A 27395-nucleotide genomic window follows, 5' to 3' on the forward strand; every position below is an offset into this window, starting at 1 on the left:
AAATCCAGATTTGGCTTGGTGTTTTCTGGACGCGGAGGACTATTACGAGAAGTGTCGGCTCTCTGTGCTAGGGAGGGCAACACATAGAATAACCACTGCAATGATATGGCTGCTACCCCTTCCCACATTTTTATTGAAGGACCACCCTTCAATGGATGGAAAAATATGGTGATCTTCTTATTTGACTTTCTACTACTATAACCCTTTAGTACAATGAAATTATTTACGAACAACGACGAAAATGTTGATGTTGGTATACAAATTCACTGTACTCAGATTTGAAGGGGAAGTACGTTGAACATTATTAATTAAAATGTTCTTACACTTGATATTAAGTAGAAATCAATAGGTACAAAATACAAATTTATCAGATTAATTATTTCCATTTAAATTTATAACAAATAAAGTATATTATAGTATAATATAGTAAATAATATGTGACGCTTAAACTCATGAATGAGGTAGGCAAGGCAGACAGTCTTAAACTTTTAAATATTAATACCTATTTTTTTTAATTATAAATACTTTCAATTTAATTTAACTCCAATCGGTGCACAATGCTTTTGGTTAACCTGTCTTTACCTAACAGAAATAGATTCGACGGTTTCCAACACGTGAACACGCAACACTCATGAGAAAAACATGGATTTTTCAAATCTAAACCACAAATGGACATTGTTTGACCTTGAGATTTATTTATAGACATGGCGAAAGTTAAACCAATTGGAAACTGCAGCCTTTTGAAGGGTATGGTAGAATCTGATGGTATCATCGGAATACGTGGCAGCAGGACCACTTTTAAACTTCCACCAAAGGACCACCTTTAAACTTCCGAGCCGAAATGGTTGCTTCAAGAATGTTTCCGGGGATCTTTTTGATCACCAAACGCGTACCGTTACATGAATGAGGTGGATTCAAATTACGGAGGAGAACAATAGGGGAACCAATCTTTAATCGAAGATTATGTGGTGGCATTCCAGGGATATCTAAAGAGTTTAAAAATTCAATCGGAAAATGTACACTTTCGATTTCATCAACAACAGTATCGATTGATTTAAAAGACATCAGATCGCCTGGTAACAACTGTTGCATCTGGAAGTTAATTTCGTCCACATCAACGTTTTTGGCTGCCAAATTCGCCCGTTGACTAAGCCATTCATGATTCAAATACATAATTATTCTGTATATTCCGGAAAATACTCTGAATCAATTCATTTTTATCCTAATCATCAGTGCAAAAATTGTCTGGTAGTTTAATGCATTGCGTATTTGGTTGCAGTTCTATTTTACCGTTTCCCATATCTAGTTATAATATGAATTCAATTTACACTTCAGTCTAAGTAACACGTGGCCGGCTATGCTAACACCAAAAATTTAAAAAGTGTAAATAATTGAATTTTACGGTATTTCGTTCACTACAAAATAAATTCAATTAAATTTATAGCGTCAACAACACGTGGTAATTATGCTATTAAAATGTAGCTTATATGACACGTTCGTAGATTTACCATAGCAGCGCCATCTATTGATTACTTACTCAACCCAGTCGAAAGGTAGAGTCATCTGTTAGAATCATTTGGAGTTAACAAATAATTGTGACTGTCAAATAATAACAGACAAATAATTAGTAATAAATTAAAATTGCGACTATAATTTGAGATTTAAACTATCCTATCTCTCAAGTTGGATCGAACTGCACATGGTGTGCGAATTTTATTATAATCGGTTAAGTGGTTTAGGAGTCCATTGAAGACAAACATTGTAACACGAGATTTATATATATTAAGATTAACAAATTTTATATATTCAAAAATCAGTAACGCTACATGTGTGTATAATTACTTAGTTTTGAATTCAAGCTTGTCTGTTCTGTCAAGTCTGGTAATCAAGCAATTTTCATCATACCAGCCTACCATCCTGGCTCTGTGAAAACTTGTAATATGCTAAGTATGCCGGGTTCAAATCCTCACCTTCGGAAGCAATTTTTCGTAGGTCTGGTTTCCACTTTTGTTGTGTCGGTTTTCGTATTCTTCAGGACGAAATGAAGTCTTTGGACTTTCGCGGATGGTTTATTAAGACCAAAGTTTTTTACTGGACTATAAATCTATGCCGTAGCTGCTATTATGCCCATTTATATCATTTGTCCGTCCCATTTGTCCATACTAACTTACGGTAATCCATCTGGAGTCTCCAATATGGGGTTTATTATTGCCGCATTGAAACTGCATAAAAGAATTTCTTATAATTTATCTTAGGGAACTAAACTGGACTCAAATTTTCATCTTCCATCTTGTCGGAGTATAGTACCCATTTCTTAGAACTAAAATAGATGCAACTGTAATCATAATGACCAATCAGGTCCCAGAGAGCGTCAGGTGCATCTTCGGTTTTTTTGTAACTCTTGGGTCTCGATCTTATGCTCGTTCTTGAACGTGTTCAGTTGTTGAGTCGCAGACAGCCGCAACTAGAATCTATGAAACTTTTTGTTAACCCTTACAAGGATTTTTTGTACCCTTATAAGGATGAATAAATGGGGGGCCACAGAAAACACTAGTGATAGTAATATGTGGTGAACCCCAAAAAAAAATAAAAAAGTGCTAATTTCTTCCCCAAGAGGGCATCGCAGTCCATCATCCCAACCAAGTAAAACCTTGGTGCGAAGAGCAAAAGAAACCCCATCGGTAATCATAATCAGCGCCAGCAGCTCGTCGAATAGTTAGCGGTGATTTTTTTTAGTATCATAAGATTGTCCAAGCCAGAGAAGAGTAATCGAGAACTTGTGTCCGGTTCAGTGTGTGCTTTTCTGATAAAAGGCTGTGATCTACGACACGTAATCTTCGGAATGTCTGAATAGAACAATACCTAAAATAAGCTTCTAAAGCCATTATCGCGAGGTGTTATTTTTCACAGAGTTTTGTTACGACACCGCCAACATATGGAAGCGCTTTCATCGTTGGAATATCCCAGGTGAGCCAAGTTCTACCTACTTATTACCTTCTTGGCATATATATACCGTCTTGACTCAGAACTGAAATTTGATTATGAAATTATAACGGTGCAAATAAACTTAACGCCTCAAAAAAATTAAACTGATAAGTAAAGGTAAATTTTTGAGTATTTAACAAGAAAGTAAATGAATAAGTAAGAGAAACAATCGCATTGCATATGAAACGTTTGATCAATGAAGTATAGAGATAAACCATATAAGGTGCTAGTAATAAATATTCGTAATTTCTATTAATTAATAATAATTTTATGGAATTCTAAAAATAAGTAGTAAATGTATATACAAGTTATGTTTTGTCATCTTTTTTCTTTTTTCATAAGAAATGAAAGTACACAAATCTGTCCCTCCCTTGATCAGCTTCTTGGCAAAGATGCTCGCCAGTTGAATGCGGGGCAAAATCTATCACAGGCTAACATATCTCCTAGGTCAAGTGCCACGGAATAATCACAAAGGCTAGATAAGGTGGCACATGTATTGAATAGATGGCAACTCCAGTTTAGTGGAGACGAAGCGTAGATAATTTTATTTATAGGGTTCACGCTTTAACCGCTGAAACACTCAACGCAAGTGCTTTGTTTGAGGGTAGACCAACAATCGTGCCATATGCAAAGTGGACCGAATTCGGCGTCAAATCAGGGATATAAGAACTGTTAATATACGAGAATTAATTAGAGATCGCAGGCGAGATCGCACATTAATTAGAAATCGCAGAGAGGCGTAAGGGGGTTAATCGGAAAAAAAAATTGCATTTCCTTTAGTGTTTTGAGAGTTATTTGAAGTCTAGCCCTGGCAGTAAGCCAATCTGTACCAACCGAGCTCGAAATCTCGTGCTTCCTTTTTAATCAGAATCTGGACCTGATCGGATGTGTATATATCCGGCGAGTATACACGAAAAAGGTTAAATCAAGATAAAAAAAATCCTCCAAGAATATAAAGCTTACTACTTTACCACCAGTTTTGATCCAATTCAGTGTATTACTAAATCGTCTATAAAGTGCGGTTCAGATGCGGGTATATGCATCAATCATTCAGACGTTTTTACCTGCCTGTCATTGACGAGTATCTCTGCTTTGGAGCCGAAAGCGACGAGCAAATTGGTCCATCATTCCGTCCATGTAAACCTTGGTGCGAAGAGCAAAAGAAACCCCATCGGTCATCATTATCAGCGCCAACAGCTCGTCGAATAGTTTGCGGTGATATTTTTTTAGTATCATACGATTGTCCAAACCAGAGAAGAGTAGTCGAGAACTTGTGTCCGGTTCAGTGTGTGCGTTGCTGATAAACGGCTATGATCTACGACACGTAAATTCGGAATGTCTGAATAGAATAATACCTAAAATAAGCTACTAAAGCCATCATCGCGAGGTGTTAGCCACGAGTGCACGCATAAAATGAGACAAATAGAATAAAAAAAGAGCACAGTTTCAGCAAAGCAAATAAGGTCGAAATTATAAAAAACCTATACATGGAGTTAAATATAAATCTAGTTAACAACCCCGAATACCTAGTTGAACAAAGTTAAAATCTTTAAAATAGTTAATAATAGAAACGAGCAAGAAGTTGGAATAGAAGAATGCGAATATGAGTGGGAACTCCTAAATTTCAATTGTGTTTATGCAAATTTCGGTCTTGATAAGGACGTACAGTCTGATAAAGTAGTATTTGCGAGTTGCTTTGGGCTTGCATTTTTTCACAGAGTTTTGTTACGGCACCGCGAACACATGGAAGCGCTTTTATCGTTGGAATATCCCAGGTGAGCCAGGTAGAACTTGTTACCTTCTTGGCATATATATAACGTCTTCACTGAGAACTCAAATTTGATTATGAAATTATAACGGTGCAAAGAAACTTGACGCCTCAAAAAAATTAAACTGATAAGTAAAGTTAAATTTTTGAGTATTTAACAAGAAAGTAAATGAATAAGTAAGAGAAACAATCGCATTGCATATGAAACGTTTGATCAATGAAGTATAGAGATAAACCAAATAAGATGTTAGTAATAAATATTCGTAATTTCTATAAATTAATAAAAATTTTAGTGAATTCTAAAAATAACTAATAAATGTACAGTGCCGCTCAACTGAATAGGTTTGAAAATTATTTCTTCTATTTTTATTTCTCTCTTTGTTCCTATGGCATTTGTGCATTCTTTCTTTTTTGTTTTGAACATTCATTTGTTTTCTCATAATATGAAAACAAAAATTTAACGGGTTGTATGCAACGGTAAATCAGAATTTTGCTTTCATCGTGAAATTCGCTAAATGTGTGTTCTATTTTTGGCTCATCTGATTAGGTTGGACAACTTTGACTTCACTTTGTGACTGACTGCGTGATTGAAAACATATAATTTCTTTTGTTTACTTAAATCTAAAGTAATTGCTACAATTTTTTTTTAATATGGGTCGCGGAAAATCTTTAACCGATTTTGAAAAAGGTCAAATTAAAGGCTATATTGAATCTGGCCTAAAACATAATGAAATAGCAAAGAAGATTGGTCGAAGTCAAAACGTGGTAAGCAATTTTCTTCGTAATGAAGCCGATTACGGGAAAAAAATGATAGGAGGAAAAAAATATGCTACGACGGCATCAGAGAGGCGATTAATCCTTCGAACTGCTTCGAATTCCCACCTGTCTGCCAGTAAAATCAGGGATGAATGCGGTGTAAATGCTAGTTTGGCAACGGTAAAACGAGTTATTCGGAGTGCTAAACACTTAAAGAGATTAAAAATAAAAAAAAAACCTCCTCTCAATGATGCACGGAAGGAAGCGCGACTTCGATTTGCGCGGGATCACATGACATGGAACAAGGAGTGGATATATAAGTCATCTTTTGTCTCTTGTCATAAGGCATGAAAGTACACATATCTATAGTTTTAAACAAATATATTTATAATAATATATAATAGAAATACAATATATTTATTTACATTTTTTTACATTTAATAAAAAGGAAATTATTATAATGACAGAGAAGACTGCGTTTTAGGTTTCAAAATTCAAAGGGGCCTGATTCAGTATCTCACAGGAGACAAATAGAATAAAATTGGCCATGGTAGGGTGGGTTGATGTCACCCCATTTACATCTCGGGGTGTGTGAAGTGAGAAGTTCTATCCTTTTTTTTGTCTGTCCGTTTGTTATGTTATCTCTTATCCGGCCGACATTGGCTCGTTTAACATTGGCCCAACACCAAAGTCATGGCATTTCCGATCAATCAGTTATATTGCAGCTATAGGATATAGTCTTATGTACATACTACCAAGTTTCTACTAAGTTTCTACTAAGTTTCAACTCGATAGCTCTAAAACTGAGAGACTAGTTTGCGTAGAAACCGACAGACAGACGGACAGACGGACAGACGGACATGCTTATATCGACTCAGGAGGTGATCCTGATCAGGAATATATATACTTTATAGGTTCGGAGATGTCTCCTTCACTGCGTTGCACACTTTTGACCAAAATTATAATACCCTCTGCAAGGGTATAAAAAAACGGTGATATACAAAAAGATACAAAAATTGTTTCAATTAGGTCAATTAGGTTTATTTACCTTTTTAAATTTCTACCAAATTAAAAATTTTGTAAGTGTCGCAGCGCCGTTGTTTTCCGCACACACGACGATCTATACGCAAGTGCCTCCCTGGACGCAACTGAGTGCCTTCTTCTTTCTATGCTTACCACCGAACCACACTCGGCGATAGTGACACTACGCTGTCGCCCTGCAAAAACGACGCTTCTTAAAGCGACAACATACACACAACCAATCACAGCACAATTAGTGACTGATGCAATGTTCCTATAATGATGAAATTAAGCATCTGATGAAATTCCCACGACAGCATACCCATACACTCATTATTCATATTCATACATACACGCAATTATTCCAAAAATGTTTGTTACCATTCAATCAACAAATTACATCTTCATATTTCTGTGTTTTCTTTCTTAACTAATACAAATTCTTTTCTTTGACATAGCTCATTTTTACATTATCATTAACCATTCAGTTTTTACATTATATTATCTAATGCGCCACCCGCCATGATCAAAGCAATTGTTTTGCACTTGTGCTTTCATTATTTTTAAAAATTTCATTATTAGCCCTTAAGGCAACCTGTACATGATTCCATGTCTCTTTACATGATTTCATTACTGTCTCTTTCAACAGTGTCTTTTTCATTATTGTCTCTTTCAACAGTGTCTTTTTCATTACTGTCTCTTTCAACAGTTTCTGTATCAATTTCATTATTTAAATCCTTATTACAACTTTCAAATTCAACTGGTATTTGTCCATGATGAGATAAGAAATATGCCAGATGAGCATATTTATATTTTCGATTATTTGTCAAAGACCTGAGCATATATCTATCCCCCTCTAACAATTCAGTTATTTGAAAAGACCTTAGGACTTAACTTTGTTTGATGCCTCTCTTCATTTTTTAACAATACGAAATCTTCAACCTTGCATCCAACAACTTTATCCTTGTTTTTATCAAATTGCTCCTTGTTATATGCTGCTACAGCAAAAATATTTTGACTTACTCGTGCTCTCACTTCTGCCAAGTTGACCTGTTCCACCATATCGCAGGGTGGAAGCAATCCCAACGGGTGGGCCACTTTACCGATAAACAATTCTAAATGGCTTGGGCCCTTTGGGCCTTTGTCACTCGACTAACCGTACAGTTTAATGCTAATTGAACTTCTCCTAGGCATCTTGCCAAGATCGATTGCTAGTTTCAACGGCAGTTAATAAGTTATTTAAGGTGCTCATAATGCGTTCAACTTGTCCATTTGCTCTACTTACACCTGTCGCAATCAAATGCAATTTAATTTTTTGTTGTGAACAAAACTTACTAAATCTTGTGCTGGCGAAACATCTGCCCTGATCCGCTATCATGCGGTTTGGTACTCCAAACAGAAAAATAGCCGACGTGACAGCATTTATGCAATTTTCAGCTTCAATTTTAAGCGTGTGGGTTAAATAAACAAATTTAATAAAAGCATCCACCTGGAAAATGATATCTTTTGATCAGACTTGCCACTCAACTTCCCAGTTATGTCAATGTGAATAGTGTGCCTAGGTGTATTTACTTTTGGTATTGGATGAAGACTGACTTGAACTTAACCCGAAGAAGACTCAAATTTTACACGTAATACAGTTCTCAAGGAAATTCCGAATGTACGTTGACATGTTATCGAACCAGTAATAGTCATAGGCCTTATCTAAGGTCTTGTCCCATCCCAAATTCATGATGAACTCATGGATCTGATATATTACGGACCATCTGAATGATCGAGGAACAATTGATAAAGATCGAGTTCTACCATTTCGCTGAATTTTTCGATATAATATTCCTGCTCTTAACTCATAAGGTTTAGCAATGTCCTCAGCAAGAGAATTTTCTTTAAATTTATTTACAATATTAACAATTTCAGAATATTGACGCTATTCGGCCAAAAGCTAATTGTCCAATATTTCTGCCAAATTAACTCGTTTTTCTAGAATTTTGCAAGTCAACTCTGCTGAAGGCAGATTTCTTGAAAAGAAGTCAACATGAGACGTATACCTTCTTTATATTGTATGTCAAAGTAAAAGACTGTAAATACGTCCACCATCTTTGCACTCTGGGACATAGATCCAGTTTAGTGCTTGATGCTTTAAGTGAGTCACAACCAGTGAAGCAATAAATAATGGCGAAAATGTTTCATAGACAAAACAACAGCAAGAGTTTCTAATTCATAGGAATGATACCGTGATTCAGCAGGAGAGGCAGCCTTACTCAAATATTCAATGACATGAGACATGTTGTTGATTTTGTGTAACAAGATTGCACCGTATCCCTTAGAATTTTCATCGGTATGCAACTCAATAGGATGGTTCGGATCAAAAATGACTAAGACTGGATTTTGTGTTCCGATTTCCAAACAAAATCATTCTTCTCCGAAGTCAAAAGGTACAACGGTTTCATAAAACAGGAAAATCCTTGCATAAATTGCCTGAAATAAGACGCTAATCCAATAAATTGGCGTAAAGCAGAAACTGATTGAGAAGATGGCAAGGTAGTTAACGCTGTAACTTTAAGCGAATTCGGACGGATTTCACCTGCACTCACTTCATATCCTAGATATTAAACTGTTGACTTAAGGAAAGAAAGTTTTTTATATTGAATGAGAATCCAGAGTTCGTGAGACAGTCAAGAGTAATTTGCAACCTTTTCAAAGCCTCACTTTTTGTTGCATCAGCCACCATTGCGTTATCCATATAAACGACAACAAACGTATTTGCAATGTGTTACATATGCCGCCACTACCAATACCCTTCAACACTTAAAGCAGGTTACATTCGCTTTTTGATGGTGGCCATATGCACTACTGCCACAACTGTTTGTAGCTTGAGAGAATGGATGATTTTGCTGCTGTTAAGCTCGAAATTCTCTATCTTTTGGCCTAATTTTCCACATAAATGACACTTTATTGTTGAAAGTTTCGAACGCTTTATGTCAGGTGACGATACTTCCTTTTGTAGATTTTTCTTTCTCTTGTTGAACGTGAATGCTTTAAGCTCGGTAAAGGTTAAACGCTGCAATCTATTATCAACATGAGCCATCTTCGCAAGCGTCACCGAAACCTCAATTTCCTCTACATCCATGTCACGCCATTTCGTGATAAGTGACGTCACCATACGACTAGCATAATTGGAGAGGCATTCTCCATCGGTCGAACAATTAGTGAACATTGACAGAAACATGGCCGCTGGTGTTTTTACAATGCCAAAATGCTGCATAAAAAGTTCTTTAAATTCGTCCCAAGTTATCTCAGGATAACATATGTGATGCACTACCTTCCAACGATGCACTCAAAGCCATTACCAACTCGCTGCCTTTAACAGTATTTTCTGCCAAAATTATATTTACGGTTGAACACCAGGCCGATGCGTCAGCGTCGTCAAGGTCTGAGTTGAATTTTGGAAGCACAATTGTTTTTTTATTTGTTGTTTCAGATGTCGCCGATTGTACAGCTCGATCAAGTTTTTATTTTGCATTTCCATCAAAATTCGCCATGGTCCATCTGAATCATTAGGTAGCGAGCCAGATCCAACTTCTGATGTTGCAGCACCGTTGTTTTCCGACATCGTAATAGCACAGCTAGTTTCGGTTTCGCACATACGACGATATACACGCAACTTCCTGCATCGTCGCTTCTTCCGTCTATACTTACCACCGAACCACACTTGGCGACAGCGACACTACGCTGTCGCCCTGCTAAAACGGTACTTCTTGAAGCGACAACATACACACATTCAATCACAGCATAATTAGTGACTGATGCAATATTCCTATAATGAAGAAATTAAGCATCTGGTAAAATTCCCACGACAGCATACCCATACACTCATACCAACTTAGACACACTCTTAGTATCAATCAAGCTGTTCACTTAAAAGTGAAGTTTTAAGCAATATATAAAATATTAATTGTTGGCACCCTAAAGAAATTGAATATATTTGAGAAGAAGTGTTTTTTTAAGCCCCTCGGTATTTGTTCTATAATTTTTTTTATATTTCAGAATATATTTTATATATCTTTTGAATATGTCTTAGTTGTAGCAGTAAACCGCTTTAATGCTTTTTGGAATTTCCAGAGGAAGCTGTTTATTTTTATTTTACTCATATACGAGAGTTATTATTTTGTAAAATATAAAAATTGAAACCAGAAAAAACTATTTACTAGTAAAATTGAACACCGGAGCCTGCTTCCAAAAATTTATAGATTTTTAGTGCATATTATTAATAATAATTTATAAATTAATAATACAATTATTAAATAATTTATTAAATAAAAATTTTTATGTTTAAAAAACATATTTTTTCCACAGGTGATAAAAATATTATGCTGGGATACCGTAAATCATATTGTTTACTATTTAGCCACTCAGGATAAAAAACCTGGTCAGCGACATTTATATTCTGTCAAGGATCCTGTAAACGATGATACAAGAAAGTAAGAATCCACAAAATAAAGTTTGAATTCAATTATATATATTTATTATTATCAGAACCGAGCCACAATGCATAACATGTGATTTAGGCGAGGCCCTTTGGAGTAGTCGCTACTATTATATAAATTGTTCACATTTTGATGCCTTTATTACACCAACGTTAGGTGTTGCTACTAGCTATGGAATTGATGTCTACATATTAGAATGCCAAGGTCCAGGTCTGCCCGTATCAGGAGTGCATACACAAAAAACGCATAGTCTTATTAAAATTCTATACGATACACGCCCTTTTTATACAGAAAGACTCCAAAAACTTGCATTACCAACCCAGCGTTCCTTTGAAATTCCGTTGCCACATGGAGGGCGTGCCCAAGTTCAATTGCTTCTCCCACCCAGCTGGAGAGAAGAGCTTCGGGATGCTGCATTTCCGGTTATTGTTGAAGTGTATGTAGTATCTCATTTAAAGTTTTTAATTACCTTCTTAAAGCATTGACTATTTTTATGTGACCAAAGATAAACTGAAAATATTAGATTACATTTTTTTGAAAAGATTGAAACATTTGTTTCAATATATATGAAAATCAATATCTGCTCTTAAAAGTAAGCAACTTATGCGGAAAATTAAATTATATTATATTAATATTATTATATAAACAAGAAAGGAAAGTTAACTAGGAAGTTGATATACCCTTGCAGTTGTGCCATTTCCAATCGTTCAGTTATATGGCGGCTATTGGATATAGTTGGCCGATCCCTATGAAATTTGGCAAATAAGATTATTTTGTCCAAAATAGAATCTGTACCAAGTCCCATCTTTCTAACTTAAAAAACATCAAAGTTATGTCAATTCCGAACGTTCTATGACAGCTATAGGATAGAGTCGGTTTCAAATAAAATATTTTGGCCAAATATAACATGTGTGGAAAGTCCCATCCTTCTTACTTGAAAAACATCCAAGTTATGGCATTTCCGATCAATCAGTTATATGGCAGCTATAGGATATAGTCGACCGGTCCCTGCCGTTTCGACTTATATACTGTCTGCAAAGGAAAGAAGGGTGTGTCCAAAGTTTCAACTCGATAGCTTTAAAACTGAGAGACTAGTTTGCGTAGAAACAAACAGACGGACAGACGGACATTCTTATATCGACTCAGGAGGTGATTCTGATCAAGAATATATATACTTTATAGAGTCGGAGATGTCTCCTTCACTGCGTTGCATACTTTTGACCAAAATTATAATACCCTCCGCAAGGGTATAAAAAGAATAAGTGCATAAATGCATTGGCCACTGCCTGCGACTACATATCGAAAAAATACCCCAAACAGTTCGCAGCTTCTTTTTTTTCACTGCAACAGGAGCTTTGCAGTCGACACGAGCACTTGGGAGTGCTAAAAATAAGTATGTGTTTTAATTTATGTGTGATCAAACATATATGGACGACTTTTTGTCATTGGTATAGAGGAAACAAACAAATTTTTGATATCAAATAAAAATCTTTTTAACGATGTAAAATGCTAAACGTTCATGCATCGCCAAAAATATTTGATATCAAATAAAAATAAAGTCTTGACGAGGTAAAATAACTTTTTATTTTTATTGTGTAATTTTTTCAAAATGTTTTGCATTTTTCAGACGCCAAAATGTATATCAGATATTTTGTGCGTGGCATGAGGGTTCGCCACCTTTATTTCACCTCTTTTCACCGCCACCTCAATATAAAAACTTATGTAGTTATTGTTTCTGAATAGCTTGAAAATGCGTCGATGGATTTTTACTTAAATTTCCTCATCTCCACAACAAATCCACATCATAGCGAATGCAGGTCTGAGTCGCCCTTCCCAAAGTACCTACTAGCCGTGGCTCAGAAAGAACTAACAACAAGCGGACAGCATGTATAGGAACTTTTTACAGAATTCTTAAGTTCTTGCGATTTTACGACCACTGAAAGTTCGCTAGGTGCCAGACGGATTTGACTCGTGTATACCATTGATGCCACCAAGGCGTATACCACATGGGTCGATCTGCTCAATGAGTACTAACTTTTCTTCTGCTCTGTGTAAAAGTATTTTGCAGGATACTTTCCGGGGTCGAGTTTATTGGGAGACGACTTCAATAGTCAATAAAAGATTTGTCAATAAAAAGATTTGTTTATTAATTGTCCATCTGCTTGAAGCAGCTTAAACTCGGGAAGGATAAGAATTTAGCAGTTAATAAAATAGATGATGAACAGGAGGAAGAAACCATAAATTTTGCTAGAAACTTCCATAAATCGCCCCATAATTGAGCATTGTGAACAGCATTCCAAGTCCGTGTCTTGAGGTTTTGAATTATGGAATGGACACCATGGCAGAACTGACGAAAACTCGCGCTGGAGAGCGGGAAATCAGCGAAGACTTTACATAGTGGAACTTTGGAGCGAAAATCAAAGGTGGGCGAAATTCTCAATCATCCCAATTACCTGTCAATCTCAGTAGCACTTCATCCACTGAAGAGACAAGCATTATAACAACGGCATTAAAATACACTCACTAACTTTATTCACTTTGGGTTCAAGCCCCTTTAATAGACGACTTGCTCACTACTACTTGATATGACAAAAAATACCGCGTAGATATACAATTGAAAGATCCTTAGCTTACAGTGATGAACAAAGGAATTACGAATCATTTAAATCATTTTTGCCCTTTGTTAGTCAATGGTATGCTTGCGTGAAAGAAGTTTAAGCCATGAAAGAGAAGCCATGAGTCGGTGCCCATATTCTATAAGAGGTAACCGAACGGTAAGGTAACCGAGTAAAGAGGGTAACTTATAATTAACATGTAAGCCACAAAATATAATCGGAGTGAAGAAAGTTATGATGCTTCACATGATTAATCTACTAACAATACCACTCCCTTAACTGAAACCGGCCGAAAAATAATTACGTTTAAAACTTACCAACTCTCCAAAATTCTACAAGTCGTCTAAAAATCGCTTTACTTACACAAATATATCCTACTTCTACTTCGTTTTAGAAGGTACATCCGCATTGGACACCCAACACACATATGAAAGAGCTCAGCGCAATGTTCAAAGAAATTCACAAAACACTGTGAATAGAAAAGATAAAAAGACATAAAGATAAAAGAAAATATAAACAAATTCAATTAATTATTGCCGGCCAAACATTCCAGCGGCTGCTTGACCCGACAACCACAACCCAGAAAAAAACAAGATCCGCATCATCAAGAACATCCTCTGCAAGAATTCCGGTGCCCTGCATAATGACTCGAATTGGTTAATTTCCCGGACACGGCATGTATCCTGGTGTCGGAGCAATAGAGACGGACCGGTCTGGCGTTCTTATCGCTTCTTGACAGCAACAAACAGGGTCGATCCTGCAGAGCGAGGGGTGACCAGCTCGGGAACTCAAGCCCAACTAGAAACCAATCAGGGGCACCACGGTGCAGTCAGAAGGCTGCTGATCCAGGCGCGCTGGGGCGTACGCACAGTGATCCCTTGGGGTAAAGGAGGCGCGATGCCCAACCTCTGGTCGGACATAAATCCTGCAGAGCGTATGCATGCCGGTGATTGGTGACGAGTGTCGAACGCAATCGGAGGTGTGTCCTGAGGAGAAGGAGGTCCTTTAAATTTCAAATTTTAATTTAAAATGGAAGAAAAATCATTTTCGAAAAGCACGTGGAATAAAATTTCCCTTTTAGCTTATGAAGAAGGAGAATCATGTTGGTTATCTACAATTTCTGTAAAGCTTTACTAAGCAAACTGAACCTGCAATAGATACGTTTTGAACATAGAAACAGTTTTATGTAGCCATGACTTTTTGAAAATATGAGATTAAAAACTCCAATTTAATTGACGAAAATATTGTTTAACCACCTATAATAAATTCAATAAAATTATTTCAAGATTTTCCGTAAATCCAAAATTAGAACATGTTATGATCTACTGATTTCAATAAGAAAATAAAAATCTTCCATAGGAAAATGTTTGGGGAAAAATCATAGAAGACCAAATATTTATGTAGAAAATCTGAGATTTCAACTTTGGATGACTATTCCAAAGATATGGTAACTGCTAGATACCATTTTTTAATTTAAGTTGGTACACATACATTTCAAAAATGATATGTACTAGAAACAATGATGGTCATCTTCATTACACGGCCTACATTATTCAATATATGGTAAAATTTTATCAATTTCTTCTCTTAGGTGTACCGCGGAAACTGTGGGTGATCGAACCTATGTTTGTTCTGGACTTTGGTTCAGGGGAGCCTATAGGTTATGGAGCAGGTAAAATTATGCGTGGAGGAAAAAAAAAATTGGAAATTGTCGGCCTGTGTTATTGCGAACTTGACTCGACGTGATTGCCCGAGCCCAGAAATAACACCGACAACTTCTTTCACAGACGGCGGCACATGGGAGAAGACGTCCACCAGACTTCCAATCCTAAGGCCGAGTAAAAGGGTAGCATAAAACACAGCGCTGCTGCCCCAAGTCCTTTGAGCAGTATAGCGTGGAAGAGGTCGGAAACTACTGGCATGCAACGAAGTGACGGACCAATTGCCAACCCCTCGCTGCTTGACCCATAAAAGGGGCTCTGGCGACCGAGTAGGAGCAGTATAACTCCCCTCGCTCCCGCCAGCAGTAAATTCTTGACGCATCGTTGCATGCAGCGCAGGATGTTGTCTAACAAGAAGATTACTCCAAGTGGAAATCCACCCGTGGCTGTACTACAGGAAAAGCAGTAAACTGGCTCGGCATTGGGAGAGAAGGACACGCCAAAAATGCCGCGGGAGATGCTCAGCCCTGACAAGGATCAGAAAGCAGCCCCTCCGAAAAAACATAAAGTGGGTAGTCCAGAGGTAAGCAGAGAGGTGGCAAGCTGGAAGGCATGGTTACTATCGTAAAAAGGGTCAAGAGAAAAGCTAAAGGTCGGCTTCTACTGGAACGGACCAAGACTATGGAGAGCTCATCTCAGGCACTTAAGAGCTACATTGAGGTGGTCCTGGGCGAAAAGGCGGAGGTCCGAGCGTACTCCGAGGAAACGAAAGAGTCGCTCATAGAACTGTGCGGACTCGACGCTCTGGCCACAGTGAAGGATATCACTGCCGCCATAGCAATGCAGGCAGCTGTAGACCAAATCTCCCTCGAAGTCAAGAAGCAGCAACGGCGAGTCGCAGACAGCCATAACCCAGTGAATAGAGCGGCTGCTGTTTTCGCTGTAATGCAATTGACTACAAGGTGGCAATATGCAAAAACGATGAATGGTGCCTCACATGCGAAGCAAGGGAACTGAAAATCCTGAGACACCAGATTGGGAGCAGCCGATGCCCCACGTCAAAGCAAGGTGGTGGGTCAAATAGAAGGTGATGCTAGTGCGTCAGCTAAACCTCAACCACTGTATAGCAGCACAGGATGTACTACAGCAGACTGTGCGCGAGGTAAAGACGGATGTAGCCTTCCTTAGCAAGCCCTATAGGATATGCTCAGACAACCAGTGGTTTGTCGATCTCACGGGAAATGCAGCGATGTGGGGCTGCGGCACAAACATCCCAACTATGCAAACGGTGTGTAGTGCGGAGGGATATGTCAGGGAAAGGATCCGTGTCAGTGGATGTATAGTTGCTACCTCGCACCAAGCGCAGCTTTCATTGTTTACGAAAGGATTATGGACAAATTGGCGACCGACATTCAAGGTCCTAGTTACCGGGGACGTTATTGCATGGGCTCGAGGTAGAGTCGCAAGAGAAACCTCCCTCGCAAGAGAAACCTCCCTCGAATCCCTCCCTCGACCTTGTTTTGCTGCACGAGGGCAACCAACAAACGTTCGGCAAAGCCTGTGCAGGCTCAGTCATATATCTTACGTACGCCAGTCCCTCCTTTGCAGCTTTACTGCTAGCGACCAGCAAGGAGAGCAGAGAGAACCTATGCTTCGATTTTTTAGAGCAGACACACTCCAAACGGGGATCTTTACCGAACAAGCACACGTAATCGGCAACTTTGCACCTGGTGGCGCTGTTGAAATGGCTGACGCCTTAGCAGCTAAGGTCGAAGTGGCCTTTACGGCGGGTATGCAACCACGAAGCCGTTATTGAAGGCAGCACACCTCGGTGTATTGGTGAAGCAGCTAGATCGACTCCACCCGCAAAAAGTGCAAGATACCAAGAAGGCTGATGCAATGAGCGAGATGCAGCGACAGCTTCGAGGAACGGCTTCTAACCTTTATGGATCAGCCGAAGTGCTTCCTGGAGTTGTGCGACTCGGCGGACTATAACCCTAAGGAAACGCCTGCATAATTGGGATCAAAAGACTTTGCACCGGAAGCTAAGCTCCCACAGACCCGGACGTGCTCAGGACCATCGTGACGTCGCTATCCCAGCCGGCAGTCCAGTACCCCCGCAGAGCACCCCCACGGATGACATCCAAGAGGTTGGCGAGACAACAATGAACTAAGTAGTGGCAGCAGCGATGCCCAGACGCTGTTCCAAGACGGGCGCTAAAACTGGCGCTGCTACTGTATCCAACAAGCTTCGCCAGCCTGTACAAGAAGGTACGTGCCTCCAAGAAGGTACGTTTCTTACCAAATGGAAGGTACAGAAGCTACTGCTGCTACTGAAGCAGGAAAGAGATAGGGACGAGCCGTTATCCTAATGGCCAATCTGCCTGCTAGACACGGTAGTCAAGGTCTTCAGGAGACAAATTGTCACGAGGCTCACAGCAGCCGTGGAACTTGCAGGAGGGCTCTAAAACAGTCAATACGGTTTTTAGCAGGGAAGAAACACCATAGCAGAATCCAGGTGGAAAGGTGGCGCAAAAAGTACTGGCGCAAAAGTCACGCTGGACATGCGCAAGGGTTTCAATTCGGCGGACTGGGCCAACACCCTGGAGTTCCGTAGGCAGTTGAATGTGCCTAGTGCGCTCAAGAAAGTAATTCAAAGCTACTTTATTAGCAGAGCAGGGTAGCAGGTCGAGTAGCAGGTCAACAACTGATTGGGCACGGAGACATTCGATGTCACGGTGGGCGTTCCCCAAGAATCAATTCTTGGACCTGCAGCTCCCAGCGGGATGTGACGTCGTCGGATTTGCAGACGACGAAGCGTTGGTTTTAGCAGAAACGAGAGGAAGCAGAGGGAGTGGCAAATGAAGCCATTAAGATTATAAAGCGGTGACTCCAGGATGGAGGCTCCCCATAAAACGGAAGCACTGCTAGTCAGCAGTGCAAGGTACTGGAAACGGCGCATATAGAGGTCGGTGGAATGGCCATTACCTCCAAGCGAGCCATTAAATTCCTGGGGATGATGATTGGCACCCGGCTTTCTTTCCGAAAGTACCTGGAATATATACAGGGCAAAGCCACCACAAGAGGTCTCGCCAGGATCCTCCTGGCAGGAACACCAGAGGCCCGCGAACAGAAGAAGCCTTCTGATGAGCGTTGCCTCAGTGCAAGTTCTGTACGTCTCTGGGCAGAGGCAAACGCCCAGTTATAGGAGATGGGTAGACGCTGCCTAGAGACTAGAAGCATCCCAAACCTGATGAAGTGGGACCTCCAAAGCCACGGTCAGGTAGATTTCTATCTGACCCAGATCCTGAGTGGCTGCTTTCACCTAAAGTATATAAAGGGCTTTGGCCGCGACGAGAAGAACTGATGCCGGGAGTGGTAGAGCTCCATCGTCAAGGATGATCAGCACGTGATCTTTGCACGTGAGCGGATCCAGCTGAAGATGACGGCAGGTTGCTCAGTCCAACGGAAAAATCTCACGGACATCGGTAGTGTGGAGCGGCCTGTGGCGGACGAAGCAACGATCTTTTACAGCAGCGTCTCCGCTACTGAGTGGGTGCCGTTACTCCGTGGTCGGCACCTAATCTGTGTTGGTCGCCAGTTGGCACACCTCCCAGGCATACTTCGGGCAGGATGTACGTTCTTGGACCCTGGCAGGCGGACGAGGGCACGAAAGACTTTCCTACCTATCAGGACACACTCACGGTTGCGTTCACCTCTCGTCGCCAATCACCGGCATGCATACGCTCTGCGCGATGCGACCAGAGGTTGGGCATCGCGCCTCCTTTACCCCAGGCGATCCTGGATCAGCAGCCTTCTGACTGCACCGTGGTGCCCCTGATTGGTTTCTAGTTGGGCTTGAGTTCCCGAGCTGGTCACCCCTCTCTTTGCAGGATCGCACCTACGACGCCAGAACGATCCGTCTCTATACTTTGACACCAGGATATTTGCCGTGTCCGGGAAACAACTAACCCGACTCATTTTACCCTGAGCTTCAGCTTAGCCAAGGATCAGGGATTTTTCCGCACTTGCTTTTATATACTCGCGTTCGACAGTAAGGCTGCCGGTCTACCTAAGGAGGATAGGATCACGGAACTCAGATCCTTCCACCTTGACGCCCGTTAATCCTCCTTGATCTCTTGAGTCTCGAATCTTGGTTCTCTGGTGCTGCTAACAGAAACTCCGGCACTTCAATAAACTCTGAGAAAGATCAAACAAAAAATAATATATTATATTAATTTAGGTCCAAATATTGTACGAATAATTATGTATAATATAATTAATAAAATATATATTAAACTTAATACTTTTATCTAGAAAGACTTCAAAGAATCATGTTACCCTTTTGATGGTTTTTAAAAGCGGCCGATTAAATAAACGAGTAGCAGTTCAGATTTTCAATTTTTATTAGGTTCAATTTAACTCTTAATACAAGTAAAGACGAAGCTTAGCAATAGGAGCTCAGAATAATGCAGTTGTTCACCATTCCGTGGGCAGGAGGCAAGGTGAGAGATCGCACACAAATACAAGATGAGTTAGTGTGCAGTAGTTCTCCGCAAGTTCCCAAAACACATGCGCTACAATTACCAAAGCGCATGAGGACCTGGGATAAGCAAACAAAACAAAAACTGCTAATAAAACCGCCGCTACCCTCCGTTCCAGAGTCACTAAGATTATTTTAAACAGTTTCGCCTTTGGCTGCTTGTCCCAACAAATCATTTTATACATAAATACATTTATTTTCAAAGAGCATTTATTGATCGAGCATTGCATTGATTGTATCATAAAAAATTAAAACGAAGAAAGTAAATTTTGTATAAATGTATAGCCCTCTTAAAGAAAATAACTAAATAGGTAATAATGAAAATAAAATTACCTTTAATCTACGCTGGAATTATTTTAAAGTATGGTTCTTTTGGTAAAAAATTGTTCCAAAGTATGTGAAGTAAGTCAAAAATTAATATTACCTTTTCATATACTTTTTTTCTGTATATATAAAAGGTGTAAATATAGTGTAAATATAAAAGGTAAATACACAGGCCAACAGCAAAAAATCTCCACGCATAATTTTACCTGCTCCATAACCTTTAGGCTCCCCTGAACCAAAGTCCAGAACAAACATAGGTTCTATCACCCACCGTTTCCGCGGTACACCTAAGAGAAGAAATTGATCAAATTTTACCATATATTGAATTATGTAGGCCGTGAAATCTCATATTTTCAAAAAGTCATGGCTATCTAAAACTGTTTCTATATTCAAAACGTATCTATTGCAGGTTCAGCTTGTTTAGTAAAGCTTTAAAGAAGTTGTAGATAGCCACGACTTTTTGAAAATATGAGATTAAAAACTCCAATTTAATTTAAGAAAATATTGTTGAACCACCTATATTAAATTCAATAAAATTATTTCGAGTTTTTCCTTAAATCCAAAATTAAAACATGGTATGATCTACTGATTTCAATAAGAAAATAAAAATCTTCCATAGAAAAATGTTTGGGGAAAAATCATAGAAGAGCAAAAATTAACGCAGAAAATCTGAGATTTCAACTTTGGATGAGTATTCCAAAGATATGGTAACTGCTAGATACCATTTTTTAATTTTAGTTGGTACACATACATTTCAAAAATGATATGTACTGGAAACAATGATGGTCGTAGCCATTTCACGGCCTACATAATTCAATATATGGTAAAATTTGATCAATTTCTTCTCTTAGGTGTACCGCGGAAACGGTGGGTGATAGAACCTATGTTTGTTCTGGACTTTGGTTCAGGGGAGCCTAAAGATTATGGAGCAGGTAAAATTATGCGTGGAGGAAAAAAAAAGTTGGAAATTGTCGGCCTGTGATATAAAAGAACACCTTTTTATATTTTTTTCAAATGCGTATATTTATACCCTTGCAGAGGGTATTATAATTTTGGTCAAAAGTGTGCAACGCAGTGAAGGAGACATCTCCGACCCTATAAAGTATATATATTCTTGATCAGGATCACCTCCTGAGTCGATATGAGCATGTCCGTCTGTCCGTCTGTCCGTCGGTCCGTCTGTCCGTCTGTCTGTTTCTACGCAAACTAGTCTCTCAGTTTTAAAGCTATCGAGTTGAAACTTTGCACACACCCTTCTTTCCGTTGCAGGCAGTATATAAGTCGGAACGGCCGGGATCGGTCGACTATATCCTATAGCTGCCATATAACTGATAGATCGGAAATGCCATTACTTTGATGTTTTTGAAGTTGGAGGGTTGAGACTTTCCACACATATTATATTTGACCAAAATATCTTGTGTACAAAATTTCATAAGGATCGGCCGACTATATCCTATAGCTGTCATAGAACGATCGAAATTGGCATAACTTTGGTGTTTTTTAAGTTAGAAAGATGGGATTTGGTACAGATTCTATTGAGAAAAACAATCTGATTTGTCGAATTTCATAAGGATCGGCCTACTATATCCTATAGCTGTCATATAACTGATTGATCGGAAATGCTATAACTTCGTTGTTTTTCAAGTTAGAAGCATGGGAGTTTCAATGGATTTCTCTTTTGGCAACATAATTCAATATGCCAAATTTCATAAGGATCGGCCGACTATATACGATCCGCTATATATCTAATAATATAAGATGCGTGGCGCCACCTAGCGGACTGCGACTCAACTGCAAGGGTATATCAACTTCGGCTCCGCCCGAAGTTAGCTTTCCTTTCTTGTTTTATGTATATATTTGACCTGTTATTTTTAGTTATTTTTTAACCCTTTATAGCCCATGATCATATAATTTAAAGATTCTAAGGAATATGATAGGTTTCAACAAATAAAAATACACGTATTTTTCAGAACTTTAAAAATATTTATTTTTACGTATTTATTTGACATTTTAAGGTATGTGTCACAAACATACAAAGTTCCGGTTTTTACACAAAAAAACAAAAATATGCTCTGATAACAGTATATGAAACAAATTATTCACTTACCCGTAGAATTCGGCGAAAACAAATAAAATTTTACACACGTTTTGTATTTTTAATGAATTTCAAACTTTCGCGCGATTTTCAAACTTGTCACTTTTACCTACGTACGAAATTCAAACTCGATAAAGTGAATAAATAACGTCATCTATGATTTTTGTTTGATACTAAATGTTCGGTGTGGTCTATGTGGTACAATACAGGTCGGTGTGGTTCGGTGTGGTACAATACAGTAACACTGATTTAAATGAACTCATATTATTTAGCGTACATATTAGAGGAACGGATGAGGTTTGTTACAGGAATGTCATAAGAGCCTATAAAGGGCTAAATTATTTTTTTCCCAATTTTTTAAGTTGTTTTTTTCATTTTTTTTTTTTTTTTGCGCGGTACCCACTGCATACGTACAGCCCACCTCCCGTCCAACCGACCGAGGGACGCTGCCGCGTAACGTACGGCTCGAATCGCGGGAATAGATCCGAGATAGATAAGCGAGGATTTGGAGAAAGATATTACGAGGAAGAGTGTTGCACAGATAAGGCGGTTAATATAAGCGATTTAAGATTGTTAGTAGAACAAAGTGGCAAGATGTGGTAGAGACCATTGTAGTCCGAACATAATACCCTGAACGGATCGTGTTGGGCATATGTCGAACTACAATGGCTGAGGAGTAGAGGACGAAAGTTTCTAGACCTTCTACTAGGAACGTTAAAATTTAAGCGTGCTAGTAAAAGCTGGCTGTCTATATTTCCATAAATAAGATTATATAGAAACATGACACCCAGCATCGTTCTACGATTTGTTAATGAGGGTAAGTTGATTAGTAAAAGTCTACTATGACAAGAGGGGAGGTAAAGATTTGCATCCCATCAAATCAGGAAGTTGACCATCATTGTTTTTAGTGAATATCATTTTTGAAATGTATGTGTACCAACTAAAATTAAAAAATTACATCTAGCATTTACCATATCTTTGGAATAATCATCCAAAGTTCAAATCTCCGATTTTTTACATTAATTTTTGGTCTTTTATGATTATTCCCCAAAACATTTTCCTATGGAAGTTTTTTATTTTCATGACCATGACCAAATCTGTGATGATGCGCGGTCAAATCTGTGATGACGCGATTGTGTAAACTGCAGATGCACATTGTTCATTGTACCTTGTTGTTATATGACCTGCGAAGGGTTGAAGACCGAATTAGAATTAAAGACTGGAAGCGGGGCTCAACGCAATCTCTTGATGCTGCGAAGCGACCGAGAGATACCGCGAGAGAGCGATACAACGCTAGCGCATGACGGCAGATGCAGATGGCCGATCGTATGTACGACGCTATGGGCAAGCATTTAAAAGTGCAAAATTAAGTTTATGCAATTATTTTTTTTATGTCCTTAACTAGGTTATAGCACACAAGGACTTTTTTTTGCGCGGTACCCACTGCATACGTACAGCCCACCTCCCGTCCAACCGACCGAGGGACGCTGCCGCGTAACGTACGGCTCGAATCGCGGGAATAGATCCGAGATAGATAAGCGAGGATTTGGAGAAAGATATTACGAGGAAGAGTGTTGCACAGATAAGGCGGTTAATATAAGCGATTTAAGATTGTTAGTAGAACAAAGTGGCAAGATGTGGTAGAGACCATTGTAGTCCGAACATAATACCCTGAACGGATCGTGTTGGGCATATGTCGAACTACAATGGCTGAGGAGCAGAGGACGAAAGTTTCTGGTCCTTCTACTAGGAATGTTAAAATTTAAGCGTGTTAGTAAATGCTGGCTGTCTATATTTCCATAAATAAGATTATATAAAAACATGACACCCAGCATCGTTCTACGATTTGTTAATGATGGTAAGTTGATTAGTAAAAGTGTACTATGATAAGAGGGGAGGTAAAGATTTGCATCCCAATTAAGTCCCCTAAGCGCAAAAGTAAGGAAGTTTTTTTTGTACAGATTCAATGTGATCTTGGTGTACTCCATATTGAGGACTCCAGACACACGATCCATACTCAAGAATCGGACGGACCAGTGATGTATATAACGTTTTAGTTATGTACGGGTCATTAAATTCTTTTGACCATCTTTTAATAAAACCAAGCACACCCATAGCTTTATTAACCATGGTAGATACATGGTCGGTAAATTTAAGTTTCAAATCTAATAGGACACCCAGATCGTTAACCTGAGTTAATCGTTCTAAGGCGTTCCCATAGAGAAAGTACATAGCCTGGTGAGGACTAGATCGGTAAAAAGACAAAAGTTTACATTTCGATCCATTAAGCTTTAGGTTATTTGCTAAACACCAATTTTGAAGTTTATCCAAATCGGATTGAAGTCTAGACTGGGCGCTAGTGAATTTATACTGAAGGCATAGCTTAACGTCATCAGCGTACATAAGTACAAGTGAATTAGTTAAGGCAAGGGGCAAGTCGTTAATAAACAGAGTAAAATGTAGGGGTCCAAGATGGCTTCCTTGGGGCACCTCAGATGTGGCGCGGACTAAACGCGAGGTAACATCTTTAAAGAAAACACGTTGGGTTCTCCCTGATAAGTAGCTCGAAATCCACATAAGAAGATCAGATGGGAATCCCAAAAGACTGAGTTTACCTATAAGAAGCGAATGGTTAACAGAGTCAAATGCTTTACTGAAGTCAGTGTATATGACGTCTGTTTGTAAGCCATTCCGGAAGCCATCCGTGATAAAAGATGTTAGCTCCAATAAGTTGGTAGTGGTGGAGCGGCGCTTCATGAAGCGTTGCTGGCACGGAGTTATTATTGAACTACATAGGTGTTGCAATTGTGGAGTGATAAGTTTTTCAAAAAGCTTTGGAATTGCTGACAATTTAGAGATGCCTCTATAATTAGCAGCGTCGGATTTTTTCCCTTTTTTATGCAGCGGAATAATGAAGGATTCCTTCCACATAAGGGGAAAGATCGAAGTTTCCAGCGATAGATTAAAGAGTTTAACAAGCGGTTTGCACAGTGCCTCGGCGCAGTACTTCAGAACACAGCCTGGTACTCCATCAGGGCCTGGCGAATACACGGGCTTAACCTTAAGAAGATCCGATAACACACCACATTGATCAAAAGATGGGCAAAATATAAGGTTGGCTGATTGGATATTATAAGTGTAAGGCTGAGCTAAACTGCTGCTTGGTGAATAGGTAGTTTGAAAAAACTGTGCAAAGAGATCGGCCATTGCCTGATCGGTGTTCGCATAAGAGTTCTCAAACGTAAGCAGTGGGGGAAAAGATACATGTTTACGCTTAGTGTTTACAAAGTTATAAAACTGTTTCGGATCCTGAGTAAACTGAATCCTGCAGCGGCGAATATAACTCCTATAACATTTTGCGTTATGCACGGTGAAATTGGACCGAGCTACTAAGTATCTTGAATAACTAACTGTACAGCCAGATAATCTATGTTGAGCTATCAGCGTTTTGATAGCGGCCGAATTAATAGACCAGGTTCAATTTTACAAATCAATTTATTATGGGTCAATTTAACCCCAAAACAAATTCCGCGACCGGTCCAAAACAATGCCGAATTACAAGTCATAAAAACCTAAGAGCTTGCGCAGAAGCTCAACCAAAGCTCCCCAAAGCGCATACGCTACAAATAACAATAAAGCGCATGCGAAACTGGGAGACAAAACAGAGACGAAAACATGCTGATAACAACAGCTGCAGCTTAGCATTTTATGATTATTTTAAATGCACCTTTTGGTGGCTGCTTGGCCCAACATCCTCCCCCCATTGAAGGGTGGGCCTTCAATAACACTGTTGGAAGGGGCAGCAGTCACATCATTCCAGTGGGTATTCCTTGGGTTATCTTTCCTAGCATAGAGCGACGACACATCCCGTGATAGTTCACCGCGTCCAGAAATCACCCAGCCAAATCGCGTATTCTGGGCAATGGGAAGCCTGTGACCTAATTGGATTTGACCAGCCGACAATAGGTCAAGAGATGGCCATCCTCCAGACAAACAAAACATCGAGCCAGACGCCGCACTTCGTCGTACCGTTCCTCAATTGTCAAAGCACTAAATTTTGAACAAGAAGGAAGCTCGTGCTCCGAAATGCCACACAGGGCGCATAGAGCAGGACGGGCGTTAATAACCATGCACGAAGATCGGTTATTCCAAGATCTACCTCGGCCCACTTGGTTAGCTGGGGGAGACGCCGCCAAAGAAAACTCGACGCATTCAAGAGTCCGGCACCTTTGCTCCAAGAATCGTGCCATGGACTCCCAAGACGGAATGCTGTCGTTGCTTCCGGCGAGAGTGTCTTCCCACTTGGCCCTTGTGGCTGGATCCAACTTCTGCAGGATAATCTGGATAAGCAAACATCCTTGGATCTCGGCAGCTGATCCGGAACTCATAAGAGCCCGCATATGCCCATTGAACCGATCCGATAGCTCCCGCAAAGTAGTAACAGATCCTGGCTCGACCACACGAAGCTGCAGGATCTCATTAATGTGAGACTGAAATATTAAACGCCGATTACTAAAACGATTGCGCAATAGGTCAAGGGCCACATCGTAGTTCGCGTCATTAATTTCCAGAGCTCTCACCGTATCCAAGGCTGACTCGCGCAGGCATGAAATGAGCCACCGGAGCTTTTCCATTTTCGTTAGGTGAGGATGGCTGTCGATCGTGGTCTTAAAAAGGGCGCAGAAATCCGGCCACTCGGCATAGCCGCCGCTGAATGTTGGCATCGGCAACGGTGGCAAGGAGGGGGCTTGCTTGTTTGGCATTGGCGATACACTGGCACCGTCGAGAAGTGTGGAGTGGGCAGCGATTCTAATGGAGCGCTTGGCAACCTCCAACTGAATTTCCACTTCCACATCAGTCGCCAGCTGCGAGAATCTCCAATACAGATCACTCCCGATCTCGCTAAAATTAAGCTCCTCCAACTCTTCTTGAAGCGCGGTGAACCGCTCACGCAAACGCTTCTCCACCGACTCCAGCGCCATAATGGAAGAATCCTCAGTCCGCGCCGCAGCCTTCACCTTATGATGCAGCGCCTCCATTTCTTGGCAGGCCACCTCTGCTCTTCTCCGCAGCATCCTTTCCCGGTTTGCGGCAGCAGCTCCAATAATCTCAGATCCAGACTCCATTCTTCAATTAAAATG

The 27395-nt window shown here is 39.7% G+C and overlaps 1 protein-coding gene across 2 annotated transcripts in view; it reads left to right on the forward strand.

Moving 5' to 3' along the window:
- Window positions 1-27395, forward strand: part of LOC26515113 (dipeptidyl peptidase 4) — a 248238-nt gene that overhangs the window by 174275 nt on the left and 46568 nt on the right. For both annotated transcript variants that reach the window (XM_044715313.1, XM_014903908.3), the window contains 2 exons: window positions 10886-11010; window positions 11066-11452. In XM_044715313.1, the coding sequence (XP_044571248.1) occupies window positions 10886-11010; window positions 11066-11452 (512 nt within the window). The remainder of the gene's footprint in view (window positions 1-10885; window positions 11011-11065; window positions 11453-27395) is intronic.

Source organism: Drosophila ananassae, chromosome 3L, assembly GCF_017639315.1.
Source record: "Drosophila ananassae strain 14024-0371.13 chromosome 3L, ASM1763931v2, whole genome shotgun sequence".
NCBI classification, from domain to species: domain Eukaryota; kingdom Metazoa; phylum Arthropoda; class Insecta; order Diptera; family Drosophilidae; genus Drosophila; species Drosophila ananassae.